General features: G+C 43.9%; 1 protein-coding gene across 14 annotated transcripts in view; it reads left to right on the top strand.

Annotated features, from left to right (window-relative positions):
- Window positions 1-16849, top strand: part of CACNA1C (calcium voltage-gated channel subunit alpha1 C) — a 435290-nt gene that overhangs the window by 354691 nt on the left and 63750 nt on the right. For 8 of the 14 annotated variants that reach the window (XM_033514754.1, XM_033514753.1, XM_033514748.1 and 5 more), the window contains exons 21-29: window positions 2131-2190; window positions 5370-5476; window positions 6907-6994; window positions 8086-8193; window positions 8674-8726; window positions 8834-8980; window positions 10044-10245; window positions 10765-10923; window positions 12090-12200. In XM_033514754.1, coding sequence (XP_033370645.1) covers window positions 2131-2190; window positions 5370-5476; window positions 6907-6994; window positions 8086-8193; window positions 8674-8726; window positions 8834-8980; window positions 10044-10245; window positions 10765-10923; window positions 12090-12200 — 1035 coding nt within the window. Of the gene's footprint in view, window positions 1-1934; window positions 1995-2130; window positions 2191-5369; window positions 5477-6906; window positions 6995-8085; window positions 8194-8673; window positions 8727-8833; window positions 8981-10043; window positions 10246-10764; window positions 10924-12089; window positions 12201-16849 lie in introns of all 14 variants that reach the window. The other 6 variants (XM_033514755.1, XM_033514749.1, XM_033514745.1 and 3 more) reach the window with 2 other exon arrangements.

The following is a 16849-nucleotide window of genomic DNA, read 5'->3' as shown; positions in this document are numbered from 1 at the left end:
TGTCACACAGGGCTCAGGCACAGAGTGCTTGGAAGTGCCAACCCAGTCTGACCAAGCAGCCTTTGAAGTCCAAGCAAGTCCTAAGACTGTGCTCACAATATTCTCCTGTTTGCACCTTGGCAAGGTGCTCATTCATTTTAATATATTCTAGAGCAAGCTCCTATTTAGATAATAATAAATATGGCAGCTGATAAATGGAACTGCCTGAACAGGTGGGGCAGTGACCATTTTCATTAGGCATGATTTTTTTTGCTAGCTGCACTTTGGGGCCACGTTCACCAGCGTGTTCTAGCTCCTTTGCAGCCCCCTGGTGAGGTAAAGCAGCAGCAGGTACAGCTTAATTATTCTCTTTAACCAAGTTTGCAGCTTCTGTATGTTGGTGGAGTCATGTAAAGCAGTTAGAGAGTACCCACAAATCTGGCCCATTGATTATAAAATTGATAAAATTTTAAAATGATAAAATAATCAAATGTCAGGACTTAAAAATCAACAAGGCAGAAGGATATTTCCACTTGCAATGTGTGTAAATTAATACAGGTTGAAATTGAGATCTTTCCCCTTGAAGTGGCCCTTTCTTAATTCTCTAAGTTGAAAAAATAGATGGAGCCCAAAACAGCCTTGAGAAGAATTTGGGATTAAAAACTGAGCAATGACCTGAAGAATTTTGAGTTATATGGTGGCAGTAAGTGATACATCCCCTCCTATTTGACTTGACAGTGTCTGAAAATCAATCCAGATTTGGACTGTGCTCAAAGAGTGCAATGTGAAATAACCCTGGAATTTGCAGTATCTGCCCCTCTGCATACCAGGCTGTAAGAATTCAGCCACCTTTAAATCTGAGTGAGGATTAAGATACAATAAACACCTGTGGGATGGGAGAGGGCAGTTTCCTGGTTTATGTTTATTAGTGTTTTAGCAGAAAAGGTCTAAAATTTCACAAATTATCCGTTTTCTACAACTTCCATATATCAGCCTTCTGGTTCTAAACATGGTTATGGTAAAACAACAGTAAACCATGGGCATGATACTTCTGATATTCAACATTTGTAGTGTAGACAGCACTAAAGTGGCTTGGAATGTTGAAATATATTGGAAACAAAGAGGGTTCAATCCATGAATCAGTGAGAAAATTCCCATTTACCGTGAGATGCCAACACATTGGCAGTGGGGGACATTCCTGTCCTTGATGCTGCTACTTTGAAAGCCCCTTTAGATTCTTGGCTTCTCATTGCCTCCTGTGACACCACTTTTTGGGCATGCCACAGGTACCTCCACCCCCAGGCCGAGGCTCCTGGGAATGAGGAGTGTTTCAGCTGGCTGGATATTCAGGATACAAATAGAAAGATGCAGGATCTAAGTTAGGCACCTTTAGTGAATGACCAAATTATGGCTGCAATACAAGGGCTGGGATTCTGTTCAATTGGCAGAGCCTTTGTTATTCATCCTAATCCAGAGCAATTCAGGACAGAGAAAAGAAATAGCTAGAGTATGATTTTGCAGTTTGCTTTTCTTCCTTTGAGAGAGGCACAGAACAAGACTGAATGGAAGTTAATGGGAAGGAATCTCATGTTTTCCACTGAGAGACCAGGCATTCTTTGTATTCTCAGTTTGGAATCCTATTTGGGAAAACCCTTGAATGTTCTTTATGAGATTTAAGAGGAAAAAAAATTAAAAAATAAATCCTACAGCAACCAAAAATCTATAGTGCTCAAGAGATTGTAACTCAGGAAAGATTTCATGCAATGTGCTTCTTGTCCTTTGTGCCAGGACCTTCACTGCATTCAACAGGACATTGTTCCAAAACCATTCCCTACAGACTCCTCCCCATCCCCTCGTGAAAAGAACTCGTGTATTTGATTTTAACTGTGATTTCCCACTCAAGTGATCAGCCACTGACCTACCCTCCCCACTCCTATCCCCTTTTGTTTTTACAGATTCTCTTTTATTTTGATATAGTTTTTACTGTCATTTTCACCATTGAAATTGCTCTGAAGGTAAAGTGCCCATCTTCTCTACCATTTCTTGCTCACAAGCTTTCTAGTTCTCTGCCACTCTCTGTTGCTAACACACACTCCTGTTTGTTCCTGGGTCACGCTCAGTACCACTAACCCAATTGTGCTTATTTTTCAGATCCTAGGCAATGCAGACTATGTCTTCACTAGTATCTTTACATTAGAAATTATTCTTAAGGTAACCAATCTGAGAAATACACTTTTCTTTCTCTTTCATTCTTTCTTTCTCTCTTTTGCTCTTTCTCTCTCTCTCCTTTTTTTTTATTTTTTAACCCTGTTATTATCTCTACACAGAGGGTTGTTTTTCTTTTCATTTGATGTTTTGGTAGTTGCTTAAAAAGTCTCCTGGAAAATTTTGATATTCAAACTTGTCATTGAGGGCCCATAGCAAAACAATGCTTTGTAGGGGAATTGCAATGACAGGATGCAATGCTGGGAAATGTAAGAGAGAACCAAGAAAAAGGCCATCCCCTGATAAATTCCTCCCTCTACCCTGGCTGATCTTTCCAAAAGAGGATTTTTCTGCTCTGCAAGAAGCTCTGAGTACACACACCTCTCACACATGCTGCACCCAAAGAGAAGGTGTCTGCTCTGCAGAAACCAGCCCAGAGGGTGGCTGAAGACTTCTGTGAGCTCCAGCCAAGCAGGAGGCAGGGAGCACAGTGCAAAACCTCACTTTTTAGGTGCAGAGAGAGACAACCAAGAGTACAAATCACTGAGACACCAAGGACAGTAGCTGCCAGTGAAAACTGCTGCATCAAAAACCCCGCTCTCCGTTTCCCAGGAGCGTGCTCTATACCAAGGGGAATGCGCAGGAGAATGGTTTAGCTTGGAGGAAAATAAAAATAGGCTGCCTTGTTCTTAACTCTAATTTTCCCAAATTGGTAGGCTAATAATTTAAATAACAGTAATTGAGCAAAGTTCTGGCTTTCTAAATGCTAGGTTCACTTGGCAGCTGTTTTTGTTTCTTTTCTCAGCAAGCTAGTTCTAAGTGCTGGCAGGCAGTGCCTTAGAGTTGCTCAAATTTTGCAGCTCAAGACCCTAATAACAGTATCTATACAGAGGGCTGGCAAGCAGGGTGGCCCCTGCACATTTTTATAGTGAAATGTGCTTTTTTTTTTTATTATTATTATTTGACTTGAAATTACCAAAGCCATAATGTTCTCCAGGCACATGTACACATTATGCCTGTGTGCAGTTTGCATCTGTGTTTACACAATAAATCTGAATGTGCACAGATCACATGGCAGATCCAAAAAGCCTGTCAAGAAAAGGAAAATATCCCAACAGCACCTGTTTGGACTCACAATTATTAATTCTGCTTGCTCTGAAGGAAGTGGTAACGCTCCTAATGACATCAATGGAAGCAGAACTTAACCCAGCCCATTGGCCTGGGCCTTCCCAAAGTCCTCCTGTTAACTTCAGTGATTTATGACAACATCCCTGGATATTCCCTCAGTTCAAGTGGGAGAATAGTGCAAGGACCATAAATTTAAGCCATGAATAGCTTGGTTTGTCAGTGCACGTTTCTCTGCTGCCTGGCACTGAGCACAACGTTTTGCAAAACAGCAGAGGTGATATGAGTGATAAAAACAAAAGAATGAGTGGTCATGGGGTGCTCAAAGCTGTAGAGAAAGAAGCTTCATCTGCCCTCGTGGTGCTGATGAGGACACCTGGAATTCTGATGAATTCTGGCAAGGTGACTGCCAAGGATGTTTAACTGGCATCCTGAAAGGCTGTAAGTTGTTTAATGCCCCAGATGGGAGGCAGAAATAGATGATACACTCTCTGAGAGTCTCTTCTGAGATGACAAAACCTCTCAACAGGCTTGAGAGGACCACAGTTTGTACCAAACTTAAACTCAGCAGAGCTTCCCCTCCTGATTTCAATGGTGTCTTTCTTTCAAGATTGCCATACAAAATCCAACCAGTAAAGGGCATCTTTACCACCTTTGTTATGGCAAGAACCCCTCCTCCCTTCCCCAACTGAATGTGTCCACAAGTATAAATTCTAAGCCAAGACCAGAGTTTATACTTCCTCCCCCTCTAATTTCTGTCTGATTGATAGCCAGTTCCCCGATGTCATGGATGTTTGGTGAAGAAAATAATCTGATTTACCATGTGCCCTTCCACCCTGCTCTGAGTAAAGTTGTCACAGGCTGGAAACCACCAGCCAATACACCATCCCGAGCTACTGGTGGGACCCAGAAAACTCCAGTTTGACTTTCCAGTTCACACTCCTCAGCTGGAAGTCTGGCTGCAGCTCAGTCTCATGGTGTCTGCCTCAGGTTACTTTAGACACCTAACTTAGATGGGATTCAGAGGACCAAACTTAGAAGCCTGTATTCCTGGATGGGGATGAGAATTCCTAATGGAGGAACATTAACAGTTGTGGGGATGGGGTTTCTTCAAGGCAGCCACATCAGAGCCTGAGGTAGGTGGTACAAATACCCCAGCAGCTCACCCTCTTTAACTGTGCCAGGCCCATTGTGCTCTGTAACAGAGCTCAGCCTAAACTTTTTCTGTTTACATTGTCACTCAGTCCAGTTCTGGAGCTGTGACATCCTCCTCAAAGCCAGCAGGTTTTCAATACCCCTTCATACCCACGTGAGGCAGAGGCTCCCTTGCAAAATATGTAACTATCTTCCCTCCCTCTGCCTGGTGATGCTCCAAATTATTACCTCCATGAAGAAATTGCCCCATTTCAAGGAATACAGCCTGGGCTTTGTAAGAAAAAATACGGGGGAAAATGCAACTGTATCTAGAGTAAAAATGGTGGGATTGAGCTGAACAGAAGGAGCAAGCTGAAGAGAGCAGTAATTCCTCCTGTTGTTTCAGTTCAGCTCTAAAGCATCATATCCCTGGGGGATTCTGTTTTTCCTTCATGAAAGGGAAGAGTCATCAACTGTCCACTGCAGATGGTCTGAGAAGCATTACAGAAGAGCCCATTTTATTTTATATTTTTTATTCAATATTGTTAGAGGCCTTTATATAGTACAAATGTCCTCTGTCACTGAAGAAAAAGGGAAAAGCATATGATTGCAGAGGGTAGTTTTTGCAGGCAGTCATTCTGCTGCTTTGCTAATCCTGAATGTTATGTGCTCAGTGCACTTGAAGTGCATATTTTCCTCACTTTCTTTAGTTAGGCCTTTCACAGTTATCTTGCTGTCCTTCTCACTCTCTTTTCTTTCCATGGGGGGCCCAACTTCTCCTTGGGGGTCTGGGGGTAAATTGTCTGCCAGCAACAGAAATGCTGCCCCCTCCCCAGCTCTCCCCTCTGAGCACAGCCAGGTGGGTTTGGCTCCTGAGCAGCTGCTGATGGCAAAGTGTGTTTGTGTCTCCGTGTGCCTCCCTGCAGATGACGGCCTACGGGGCTTTCCTCCACAAGGGCTCCTTCTGCAGGAACTATTTCAACATCTTAGACCTGCTGGTGGTCAGCGTTTCTCTCATCTCCTTTGGGATCCAGTGAGTGAGCTGTTTCCAGCTGGCTGGTTTTGCTGGGGCTGGGCTGGGAGGGATGGCTCAGGCTCCTTGTCTCGTCTGGGTAAGGTTTTTCTCATGAGCATGTTGGGGTATTCATGAGGTGTTTTTCTCAGATGATTCAAGGCCATTAAAATTCATCCTCAAGAGAGGAGGTAGTAACTGGGAAATGCTACACTGGTGACCTGGAGGGGGGAATCTTTCAGGAGGAGAAAATGAGAAAAAAAAAAAAAAAGGGTGTATTGTGAACCACGACACTTAGCTTTGTTCCAAGGCTTCCTTTGCTTCACTGTGTCAGATCAGGCCAGTTCAGTGATTTATGGTTCCCTCCTAGACCTCTCATAACCAGTTTGGAAAGTGAGGTTGATAATGCTTTCCTACTTCCTGAGATGCTGTGAGCCTTGGTCAATGGAAGGCCATCAAGCACTTGATGAGAACCTTCAGAGTGGTAGTGGCTGTTCTGTCATGCTGTTTTCCTTTGGTTCATCTGCTAATTTGCTTAATCATTTATAGATTTACTCGGCTGTGTGTCAGGTAGGAAGTTCCCTAATTAGTTTCACATCTGATAAGAAGCAAGCTCCCAGTAGTTAGCACTGCAGGTTAGCAGCTCACATATGTCAAACCCCAAGTCAAGCAGGACAATTTGTGAGGTCCACTGTGCTTTCAGTCAAGGTCTTTAAGAATGGCACAGTGCTTGTTTTGACCTGCAGTTTCTTTCTTACAGACCTAAGTCAGACTTTTAGTGAGTTAACATTAAAACTCTTCCCAAAATCAGTAGGAAAACATGATGTCATTGAGCACGAGGGAGATTCTCAGTCAGGGTTTTAGTCCTGGAAGGCACAGAGAGCTGTGCTGCAGAAGGTAGTTGTGTTCAGTACTTAAAAGTGTGCACATAAATCATCCTGATCAATTCAGTGGGAGTTTTCACATCCTTGAATTTATGTACACACTTAAATGGTTTGTGGGTTCAGGGGCCAAACACCCTGTAGGATCAAAGTCCAGATGGATGGACTAGCTTTAATGCTGGAGTCTCCTGGACTTTTCACTGCTCCATGAATATTCCAATGGAGTGCTTCTTTGAGCCTTTTCTGAAAATGCCTTGGTAATGACTACATCTTGGCATGATTTCTATATCATAGATATCTACAGGATCTGTTTGCCCTGCTCTAAAAATACCCCTTGCCCATCTTCCATTCCCCCTGCATTAGTACAGCAGAGAGGATGAGAGCCAGAACAAGAAGCTAGACCTCTGAAGAAAACATCAGAGATTGGTTTCCTTACCCCTGAAGTGCCATGGCAAAGAGTTGACTAAATACCTTATGCAGGCTCAGGCCATGCAGAATTTCAAAGTTCTGTCCTTGCTGCACACTGCCCACATTTCTGTATCTCTCAAACCCTCCAATACTTTCTTCCAGGTCCAGTGCGATTAATGTGGTGAAGATCCTGCGTGTTCTGAGGGTCCTTAGACCACTGAGGGCCATCAACAGAGCCAAAGGACTAAAGGTTAGAAAAGTCCCAGTGCATTCTATAAACTATGAATTCATTTAATTCCAGGCTACAAGGGCTTTTGCAGTGGTTCAAGTGATGTTTCAGTGGAATCACAGTAGGGTTGAGGTTGGAAGGGACCCTCTCAAGCAGGGCCCCTGAGAGCAGCTTGCTTTAGAGCACATCCAAGGAGAGGAGCTCCACAACCAATCTGGATGACCTGTTCCAATGCTCAGTCACCCTGACAGTAGAAGTGTTTCTGAATGTTCAGATAAACCCATCCTGTTTCAATTTCTGCTCGTTGTCCTGTCAGTGGGAACCACTGGAAAGAGCCTGGCTCTTCTTCCTCTGCATCCTCCCTTCAGCCTTTAATAGACATTGACTGCATTCCCCTGAGCCTCCTCCCAGAGGAGCAGACCCAGCTCTCTCAGCCTTTCCTCACAGGAGAGATGCTCCAACCCCCTAAATCATCTTTGTGGCTCTTGGCTACATTTCCTCCAGTATCTCCACAGTTCTCATCTACTGAGGAGCCAGAACTGGACCCAGTACAACAGGCACAGTCTCACCAGTGCTGAGTAAACAGGACAAATCACCTCCTTCAACTTGTTAAAATCTTTGCCTACTGCAGCCCAGGCCAGCATTTGCCATCTTTGTGGTGAAGGCTCATATTCAGCTTTGTGTCCACCAGGATGGCCAGGTCCTTTTCTGACAAGCTGCTTTTCAGCTGAATGGCCCCATCAGCACAGAGGTGAAATTATGGGGTTTTCTAGGGTTACAGATGGGCCCACAATATAACCAACCCTAAATATAACTTTTCTGTATTAGATTAATTTCTTCCTACATGCTGGTGCTGGAGCTGCTTCCCTAACTATTAAGGAAGTTTCAGAGAGTTGGGTTCTGGTATTTTCCTACTCCTTTCTGCCTCCTTTTAAAAGTACAACAAGAAATGCAACAAGTTGGTCCTCTTTCCCAAAACATTACTTGGGTAATGAGCACTGGTTAAATAATTGTTCCTTATTATTTGTATTTTTATACTTGGGCTTCTTCCTTGACCAGAACAGTTGAGAACAATCCTAAAAGTGGTTTTTGTTCCTCTCTTTCACGTGCAGCACGTGGTCCAGTGTGTGTTTGTCGCCATCAGAACCATCGGGAACATTGTGATTGTCACCACTTTGCTGCAGTTCATGTTTGCCTGCATTGGAGTCCAGCTGTTCAAGGTAAAACCATTGGACCCATCCATTCATCCAGTACATTAAGGGATGGGAAGAAAAATAGCATGAAAAGCCTGAGGAAGGGAAAATGGAGTCTTTTGTGTGTAACAGGCATTTGGGGCACTGTCAGTGTTACCTGAGCTTCTGCTACCAGCAGTTCTCCAAAACCGAGCCAGGCATATGCAGAACTCTTGCCCATCATCTGTGATCAGAAGAAATGATCAGTAATGCTGTTCCTCCCTGAACAGCTTTACACTGGCATGACATGATCCCAGGAAGGTGAAGGGGGCTGTTCCAAAGGATTGGTCCTTGCAGGTTCTCTACCTCCCATTTTGCAGAGGAAGGGGCACACCAGATATCCATTCACCTCTTTACGTCCGCTTTGAGCTCCTTGCCTTTCACCACCCTCCTGACAACAAGCGTTCAGCACATACACACAAAACTACCCCACAGGCAGAAGCTTCATTCCTCTTTTTCCTTCCCAAGGGCAAGCTGTACAGCTGCACTGACAGCTCCAAGCAGACAGAAGCAGAGTGCAGGTGGGTCTGAGCTTTTCCAATCCCTCCCCTTCGCTGGCCGCCCACCCGCAGCGCCTGGCGCTGGCAGTGCAGCTCTGCCACGTTCTGTCTCCACTCTCCACCCACAGAGGGTACTACATCACCTACAAGGATGGGGAGGTCAGCCAGCCCATGATACAGCCCCGCAGCTGGGAGAACAGCAAGTTCGACTTCGACAACGTCCTGACTGCCATGATGGCCCTCTTCACCGTCTCCACCTTCGAGGGCTGGCCAGAGTGAGTGCTCCTCACTAGCAATGTCCTCATTCATTCCAAAAGAGAAAATTCAAAGGCAGAGCACGGTCTTTCCCTTTCTAAGTTTAAATAAGTCTAGAGCTTTAAATATAGCAATGGTAGGGCTGTAGTATTATGTACTCTGTAAATTCCTCAGGGCCCGCAGGAATTTCTGCTACTGTACTTGTAAACAGTGCAAAGCAGTTCTTAAAAGATGATTTCCATTAGTAGCAGTGATACCAGTATTTGTTACAGTTATTATGTGTATAAATGAATGTAAGATGCACGCCAGGTCCTTCCCAGGATTGCCAGGTTTCAGGTGTCCCCATGGAGCCAGCAGGGCAGTAAGAAACAGCAGTGTGTCTGTGGGGTGCAGACATGGGGTGTCTTTACAGACATGGGGTGTCTTTACAGACATGGGGGGCTTTGCAGACATGGGGTGTCTTTACAGACATGGGGTGTCCTTGCAGACATGGGGTGTCTTTACAGACATGGGGTGTCTTTGCAGACATGGGGTGCTTTGCAGACATGGGGTGTTTTGCAGACATGGGGTGTCTTTGCAGACATGGGGTGTCTTTGCAGACATGGGGTGTTTTGCAGACATGGGGTGTCTTTCCAAGCCCTGCTGCCTGCACCATGGGAGCTGGGGACTCCCACAGGGTCTCTCAGGGGGATGGGGACATGCAGGGTATCAGGACCCTCACCTGTGTCACCAGCTGATGCCAACAGCAGCATTAACAGCTATCGAGTCTTGGCATCCCCTTTTCTCACAAAACTCAGTTCCCAACAACTCTGTTGGGACTGTCCTCTGTTAACTGAAGAGCATGATTTTGTTCAAAAATGGAGACATTTCACCCCTGAATGGGTTCAAGTGTGTAAAATTACTAAGAGCCGGGTCTTCTCTTTCACAAGCATTTGCACTCAGATTGGCTCAAGTCTGCACATCTCTGAGTGAATTAATTTTGATACAAGTAGCAGAAAATTCCGAAGTTAAACTTTAGCATCACCTATAAGGCCTCAAGGCAGTTGCAGATTTTCTCTGCATTTGGCTCCTGTTTGCTTTCAGGTTGCTGTATAGGTCCATTGATTCCCACATGGAGGATGTGGGACCCATCTATAATCACAGGGTTGAGATCTCCATCTTCTTTATTATCTACATCATCATCATTGCTTTCTTCATGATGAACATCTTCGTTGGTTTCGTCATCGTCACATTTCAGGAACAAGGAGAACAAGAGTACAAGAACTGTGAGCTGGACAAAAACCAGGTAATTTACAACACCTTGCTGCCAAAAAAGGCAGAAAAATGCATTGACAATAAGCTCTTAATAGATAAATGCACACAGAGAGGAAAACCTTAAGCTTGCCAACAAGATAAAACTGTAAGCTGGCTCTGCTGACATCTTTTAGGAGTCAGGCAGAAAAAAAGTCTTGCTGTAAGATTCACTGAAGGGACAACAATTACTTAAAAATGTTTGCTGTACCATTTGTTTCACTGAGATTAGATGAGCACAACAGCAGTGTCTGGCCAAAGTAAATGGCCAAAGTAATTGGCCATTTATATATATCTATAATATAGAACTATATATCTAAAACACAGAACTCTTTAACAGGTAGAACGTGCACATTCACATTTCTGTCATGACCTAATAGAAATTCTTCTACCAAGCTTGTCCATTTCAACAAAAAACTTGAAACATTCTGGGTTTTTTTTATTACAAATGAAGGTAGCTGACCACCCTGATATTTTGGGGTTGAGTTTTAAATGTACCCTGCCTCTCCCACAGCGCCAGTGTGTAGAGTATGCCCTGAAAGCCCGGCCCCTGCGGAGATACATCCCTAAAAACCAGTACCAGTACAAAGTTTGGTACGTGGTCAACTCCACCTATTTTGAATACCTGATGTTCGTTCTGATCCTGCTGAACACCATCTGCCTGGCCATGCAAGTAAGTAAGCAAGCAGAAAATCTCCAGGTGGTGAAGGAGTTTGGTGGGGAAAATGCAAAAATGGCTGAGGTTGAGACGTCCTTTCACCTTCACACCACGTGTTGAGGGAGAGGGACAAGCACGTTAGGAAAACCAGTGTGTTCATGCAGTTGAAATGAGGAATCTAGCTCTCATCCTCTTCCTGCTAATATCTGACACTTTCAACAATTCTGTTTTGACTCCTTAAAAACAAACAAATTTCACGTTTCTAGGCAGAGTCCTGCAAGTACTAGAACCTCTCAAGAAAAATGTTGAAAATGGCTCAACACTGTATTATTTCTTGGCCTTGCATTCAGCTGCAGCTGAACTGTTTTAACTGAAACTGCTTTGAGTAAAATCACCCTGTGCCAACAAAGAACATGAAAATCCATCCCTGCTGTTTGAAGTTTATTAAAGTTAAGCAACTACAAATGGGATCTTGTAACAATGGAAGGTGACCTTAGAACAAGGCAGTGCAATCAGTTCAGGTATTATGATCTGGAAATAGGGATATGAAAAGTGAGGTGGCAACACTTGCAGAAGACTCTGCTTGAATTAATCAATAGAAGATGGAGAGTAACTTCATAAGATCTTAATAAAGTTAAGTGAATGGGCAGCATGATTTGCAAACTCAATTCAGAGTTGACAAATGCAAGATAATGCATATTGGAAAGACATGATTTGAGCTGCTCATGTACTTTGCAGAATCCTGAATTTAGTGTAATTACTTGAGGAATGGCTTGGTATCATTATGGACAGCTCAGTGAAACCCCTGCTCACTGTGCAGTCACAGTGAAATAAAGAAGTATCCCAAACCTTAGGGAAGGTTGAGATAAAAAACACAATTGGAGATTGTATTGTAACATTGTGCAAATTTATAATGAGCCCTGAATTGGAATGATAAGTATGATCTTGGTAGCCACTCCTCAAAAAGATTCTTCCAGAAAGAAGAGATCAAGAGCCAGGTGGCAAAAATGGATAGAGTGCTTATGTGTGAAGGGAAATGGGAATTCTTGATTGAAAAAATGAAACACGCTGAGATCTTCCTTAGACAACCTTGGCATGAGGGGAGACTGGGAGGGGTCCTGTGTGGCCCTGAGTGCTGGCACGTCCTGTCCTCACACTCCTGCTGGGACACTGTCTTTCAGCACTATGGTCAGAGCTGCATGTTCAAGGAAGCCATGAATATCCTCAACATGCTCTTCACTGGCCTCTTCACCGTGGAGATGGTCCTGAAATTAATCGCCTTCAAACCCAAGGTAGGTGCTCTAGGAGTAGATTTCCCTGGCCTCTGTGTGTGTGTGCATGTGTGAGGGGCAGCTGTGAGGAGAAGGAGGAGGTGAAACTTTCTGATCTGTTACCCCACCAAGAACTGAGCTGGACAGTTGCTCTCTGGATTGGAGTCTCACTTACCTTTAATAACTTTTTTTGGCTGGAGAGTAGACACACTTCAAAAAAAAAAAAAATTAAAAAAGGTTAAAAAAAGGCAACACCTGCTAATAAAGATGTTTCCTAGTTTTCATTAAGTTATCACAGTGACACTCTGCTAAGGCTATAACATGTCTTCCATTCTGAATGTTATTCTGATGCTCTCTCTCTCTCTGACTTTCCTTATATAATTTAAAAATAGCATCTCATGATTAGTCTCCTGACCCAAGTGAAGTTAATCAAGCATGACTCATTTTGAGTTATGAGCTTTGGAAAAAAAAAAAAAAATGTTTCTTCTGGGAGGGCTACATCTCAGTGATGGTTTGGATTGCTCTAGTTCTGAATTTAAGACTTCATTGATAATATTCAGCACCTCAGCAGGTCCTGTCTGAAAGTATTGCCCTGTGCATTGGGCCATGATATTATGCAAGTATAGCTGCTGTGGGGTATGATGATAACCTCCAAGCTCTTCTAGCTAAGTTCTCACAGCTGCTGCAGGACAAGGACAAAGATCCTGACCTCACAGAATTACCCAAGATTTTCTTCTGTGGGGTTTAAATTTGAATCCAGATACCTGAATACAGTTCCCTCATGTCTTTTCATACTTTCAGTGGTACCTTGACACATGGGGTTGTGTCTTGAAGGATGCTTTGAAAGATTGTGGAGATGGGCAAGATGTTCTCTGAAGCATCAGTTATGACATTGGTAAAAATGAGAAATTTTATGTCTGGCAGTCATGCTTGTCCTTCATGTTAAAGTTAGGGGAACACTGAATTTAGCTCCTCCCAGGTGTAATCCAACCTCTTCCTCATCCTCAGTTCAGAAACTTTGCTCTCCATTTCTGCTGAATTTGCCCTTATTTTTTTTTCTTTTCAACTCTATGTTGACTTTACTCCCACCCAGCTTCTCTCTTCCTTCCTTTTAGCAAGAAGTTTACTTTCTAGGACTTCTTGTAATAGTCACAATTTTCCTTTTCACCCAAGCCCAATATCCTACCTCAGATGTGGTTCTCTTGGAAGTTAGGAGCATCTTGGCAGTCCTGCTGAGGACTGGGTTTTGGAGTTGTTTTATGAGATCTCAAACACCATCTTGGGAAATTTAGAAGCATCATTATCTGTTTCAGCAGGGATTTTCATTTTCAGGAGAGATCTACTTTTCATTTTTGAGACTCCACCATGTCTGTTAGCAAGCAAATTTTCTGTCACTTCATGAAAGTTTTATCTGCACACCAGGTACCCAGAAGTGCATCTCACAGACTTTATAATGTTCTGATTTTGCAGTTCTGCTTTGCAGGAGATTCTTAACTTTCAGGAGGATGAGAATCTCAGCAGAATTTGGTTTAGAACATTTAGGGGAGAAGTTCAACCAGCTCAAATACTGAGTTCTGTACATATACAAGGAAGGCTTTACCTTGCTTCTAACAGTAAGGAAATGGCATTGATGATATTGGAATGTCTTTCTACTTCCTGTGGTTTACTTTCCTCTGTTCCATCTCCTTTTCAACTTTTACTGCACAAAAAACTACTGAAAAAAATATCAGCTGAGGGTCAGCATGGATCTCTGGGTGGCAAAACATTGAAACATATTTCCTAAAGTAATTGTGGAATCTTTATAGTTTGAGGATTTAAAATTAAGTTGGGGGAATTTTTAATTCATGACAGTTTAGGAATCTATGATCTGTCTTGACACAGGCAAATGGAATAGACCACAGAGCCCCTCTTAGCCCAATTTTCCATGATTCTGTAATTTCCTAAATAAATCTCCAGCTACTACACTATAGCAAAAATGAGAGTAAAAAAGAAATTTTCCTTATGATGAGAATAGTAGAGTCTTAATGAAATACTTTGTGCTAGGACTCAAACAACAACCTCAGGTGAAAGAATAGCCAGCATTAACAATAAATATTTCAAATGTTGGTCTGGCCTGTATACCAAAGATGGCACTAACTCATACTTCTATTTTAATTAAATACCTTAATGAAGAAAGAAAAAAACCCAGCATTTTAAAAACTGAAGCAAAGGATTACAGGGAAGAAAACCAGGACTGACCTTGTGAAAAGAGGTAACACAGCAAAAAAGACTTTCCTCCTGCAGCATATTCACTCTGAATGATGTTAAGCACCAGCTCAGAGACTCAGGTTTGGAAACACCAAATTCCTTGTGCAGCTTTCCATTGTTACACACGAGGAATTGGCTGCAGCCTTCATTCCCTGCTCTCCAAAGAAGGCAACCCTTTCTCCCACTGGGAGATGTGGACCAGCACTGGAGAGCACCAACTTCTCTTCAGCTTTCACACCAGTACTGAAGATGGACTTGCCTAGAACGTGTCCTGCAGTGGGAGTGTCCAGCAGGGAGAAAGTAGCTACCTCCATCTTCTGCTTGGCTAGACCTTGTGGCCAAACTACATTTGCAGATGGAAGTTGTCTCCAGGAACACCAGCTGGGAAAGTCTAAAAGCATTTCTTTGTCACCTGGGAGAACACCATCAGCTATCCCCTCTAACCCACCAAGTCCCCCCAAGAAAGAAATGAGATGCTGAGTGTTATTAGTGCTCCCCAGGTGGGAAATGGCAAGATGAAATGCTGCAGACAGATTTTCCTCTCATTTCCTGAGCAATAAAACACAAACCAGCTTTTGTTTAAGCTGCTTTGTCTCGTTTTGAATTTGTGCCCAAACATCACTCTTTTCTGTCTGAAGAATACCCTAGGAAAAAAGAGCTGTAAGCTTTATGACTGACAACAAGAGAGGAGGAAACTTGGTTAGCTGAAGATGTTGTGTTCTAATGACAAGCCCCAGGAGAATGTGGCAGAACAGAACTGAGCACAGAATTGAAGCTGGCAATACTCAGTCTGTTTTCTCCTTTTTTTTGGGTGCTTAACCCAGTCGTGGATGCTGCAGCTTAACCTTGAACTGCAGCAAGACAAGCAGGAGCTGGGTTGTGACTCTGAAGCAGCCACCACAGAGCTCTCCCTTGCACAGCCACTTCCTAAAGGCTCTTTGGAACAAAGGGTCTGCAGCAGCAGAAACAGGGGGACGAGGCTCTCTCCACCTGCACAAGGTGGAACAAGCTGCTGGTTATTCCCACCTTCACCAGGGAGAGCTGGAAAGGGAACTAGGACAGATCCCTGAGCTATTGGGAGCTACCTTCTCACAGAAGTCACCTCAGGGATGTGCCCAAGTGGAGCAGCTCTAGGGGAAGCCAAATCTGCAGAGTTCCTGCTGCTGCCTGTGGTGTGGCATCCACTATTACAGGTGCACAGATTCAATTGGAAATGGGGCTGGAAAATCAAGATTATCCAAGATCATCAGCTGTTAACCTACCACTGCCAAGGTCCACTAAATGCAATGCTACCTGTGTATCACCTGCATAACAACAGAAAAGGTGGCAGCTTGACTGAATAGGGTTTTTTTACTGCATCCCTTTTTTATTTCTTCATTCCCATTCTGTGAGATGTCCTCCTGACTTGCTCCTCTTGGTTCTAGGGGTGGAAAAAGCAAACACAATCAGCTGGACAGAGAAGAAGCAGGTTTACACGTGTGCCTGTCTACAAAGAACCAGCATGGATAACCCAGCCCTGCCCCAAGTTCTTGTGGTGGGAGCTTCACTTATTGAAAAGCCAGATGTAGCAACAAGGAGCCAAGTCCAAGTCAGGGCTCGTCTCCTAACACTTACAGAAAATATGTGATGGGGGTAGGAAGACAAGGGCTTTCCTAAGTAAACACACTGCTGAGGTTGGTTGCTCTGGTCAGCAAGTCCCTTTGAAACTTGTCCTTTTGGCTGGCCATCCTCTGTGAGCAGTGTTTTGCTTTGCTTGGTCTCCTGGGAGGCTGCAGAGACGAGGGGCACATCAGCTGGAGCAGCTGCTGCTGTGGCACACTCAGCACATGCCAGGGCTGGGACAGGGCTTCTGAGAACCCTCTGGGGGTGTGTGACACTTCTCCTGCTGCAGAGGGTCAGTGACCACATTTTTTGCAGGATTAATCTAAGCACCATGTCAGGCAGCCCATCCGTGTCTGCAGTTTTTGTCAGGAGGGTGTGCTAGCAGTGAGCTGGAGAGATTTGGGATGGTTAAGGCTGCTGATAAAGAAAACATCCACTACATGCCCTGCATCTCCTTACAGAGCATGAATATGCTGCTCTGAAGCAAAACTCCCAACTGGACCTCAGTGTTTGTCTTGGCTGGTGCTCATAAACTGATTCAAGACTAGTTACTTCAAAGAGACAGACAGTCTAAAAGTAATGCTGTTGAGCCAAGGCCTTTTGCTGCTTTGTTTTTCTAATTTTATAAATTCTCCAGCCAGTCTGCTGAGCTATTTTCCAGTTCCTGCATGGAGAAAGCTCCTGCTGCTGCTGCTTCAGGCTTTTTCCAGAGAAAACTACTAAAGGGAATGAGGTGCTGTGCTGTCTGTGGTGCTCACAGCTACCACTGTTCCAGCTTCTTAAAGAAGAAATCCCCACAAGAACCAGTCCATGAAGGGCCA

The sequence above is a fragment of the Parus major genome, chromosome 1A (genome assembly GCF_001522545.3).
Source record: "Parus major isolate Abel chromosome 1A, Parus_major1.1, whole genome shotgun sequence".
NCBI lineage: Eukaryota > Metazoa > Chordata > Aves > Passeriformes > Paridae > Parus > Parus major.
The sequence above is the reverse complement of the archived record's forward strand: the minus strand, read 5'-3'. Positions and strand labels throughout refer to the sequence as shown.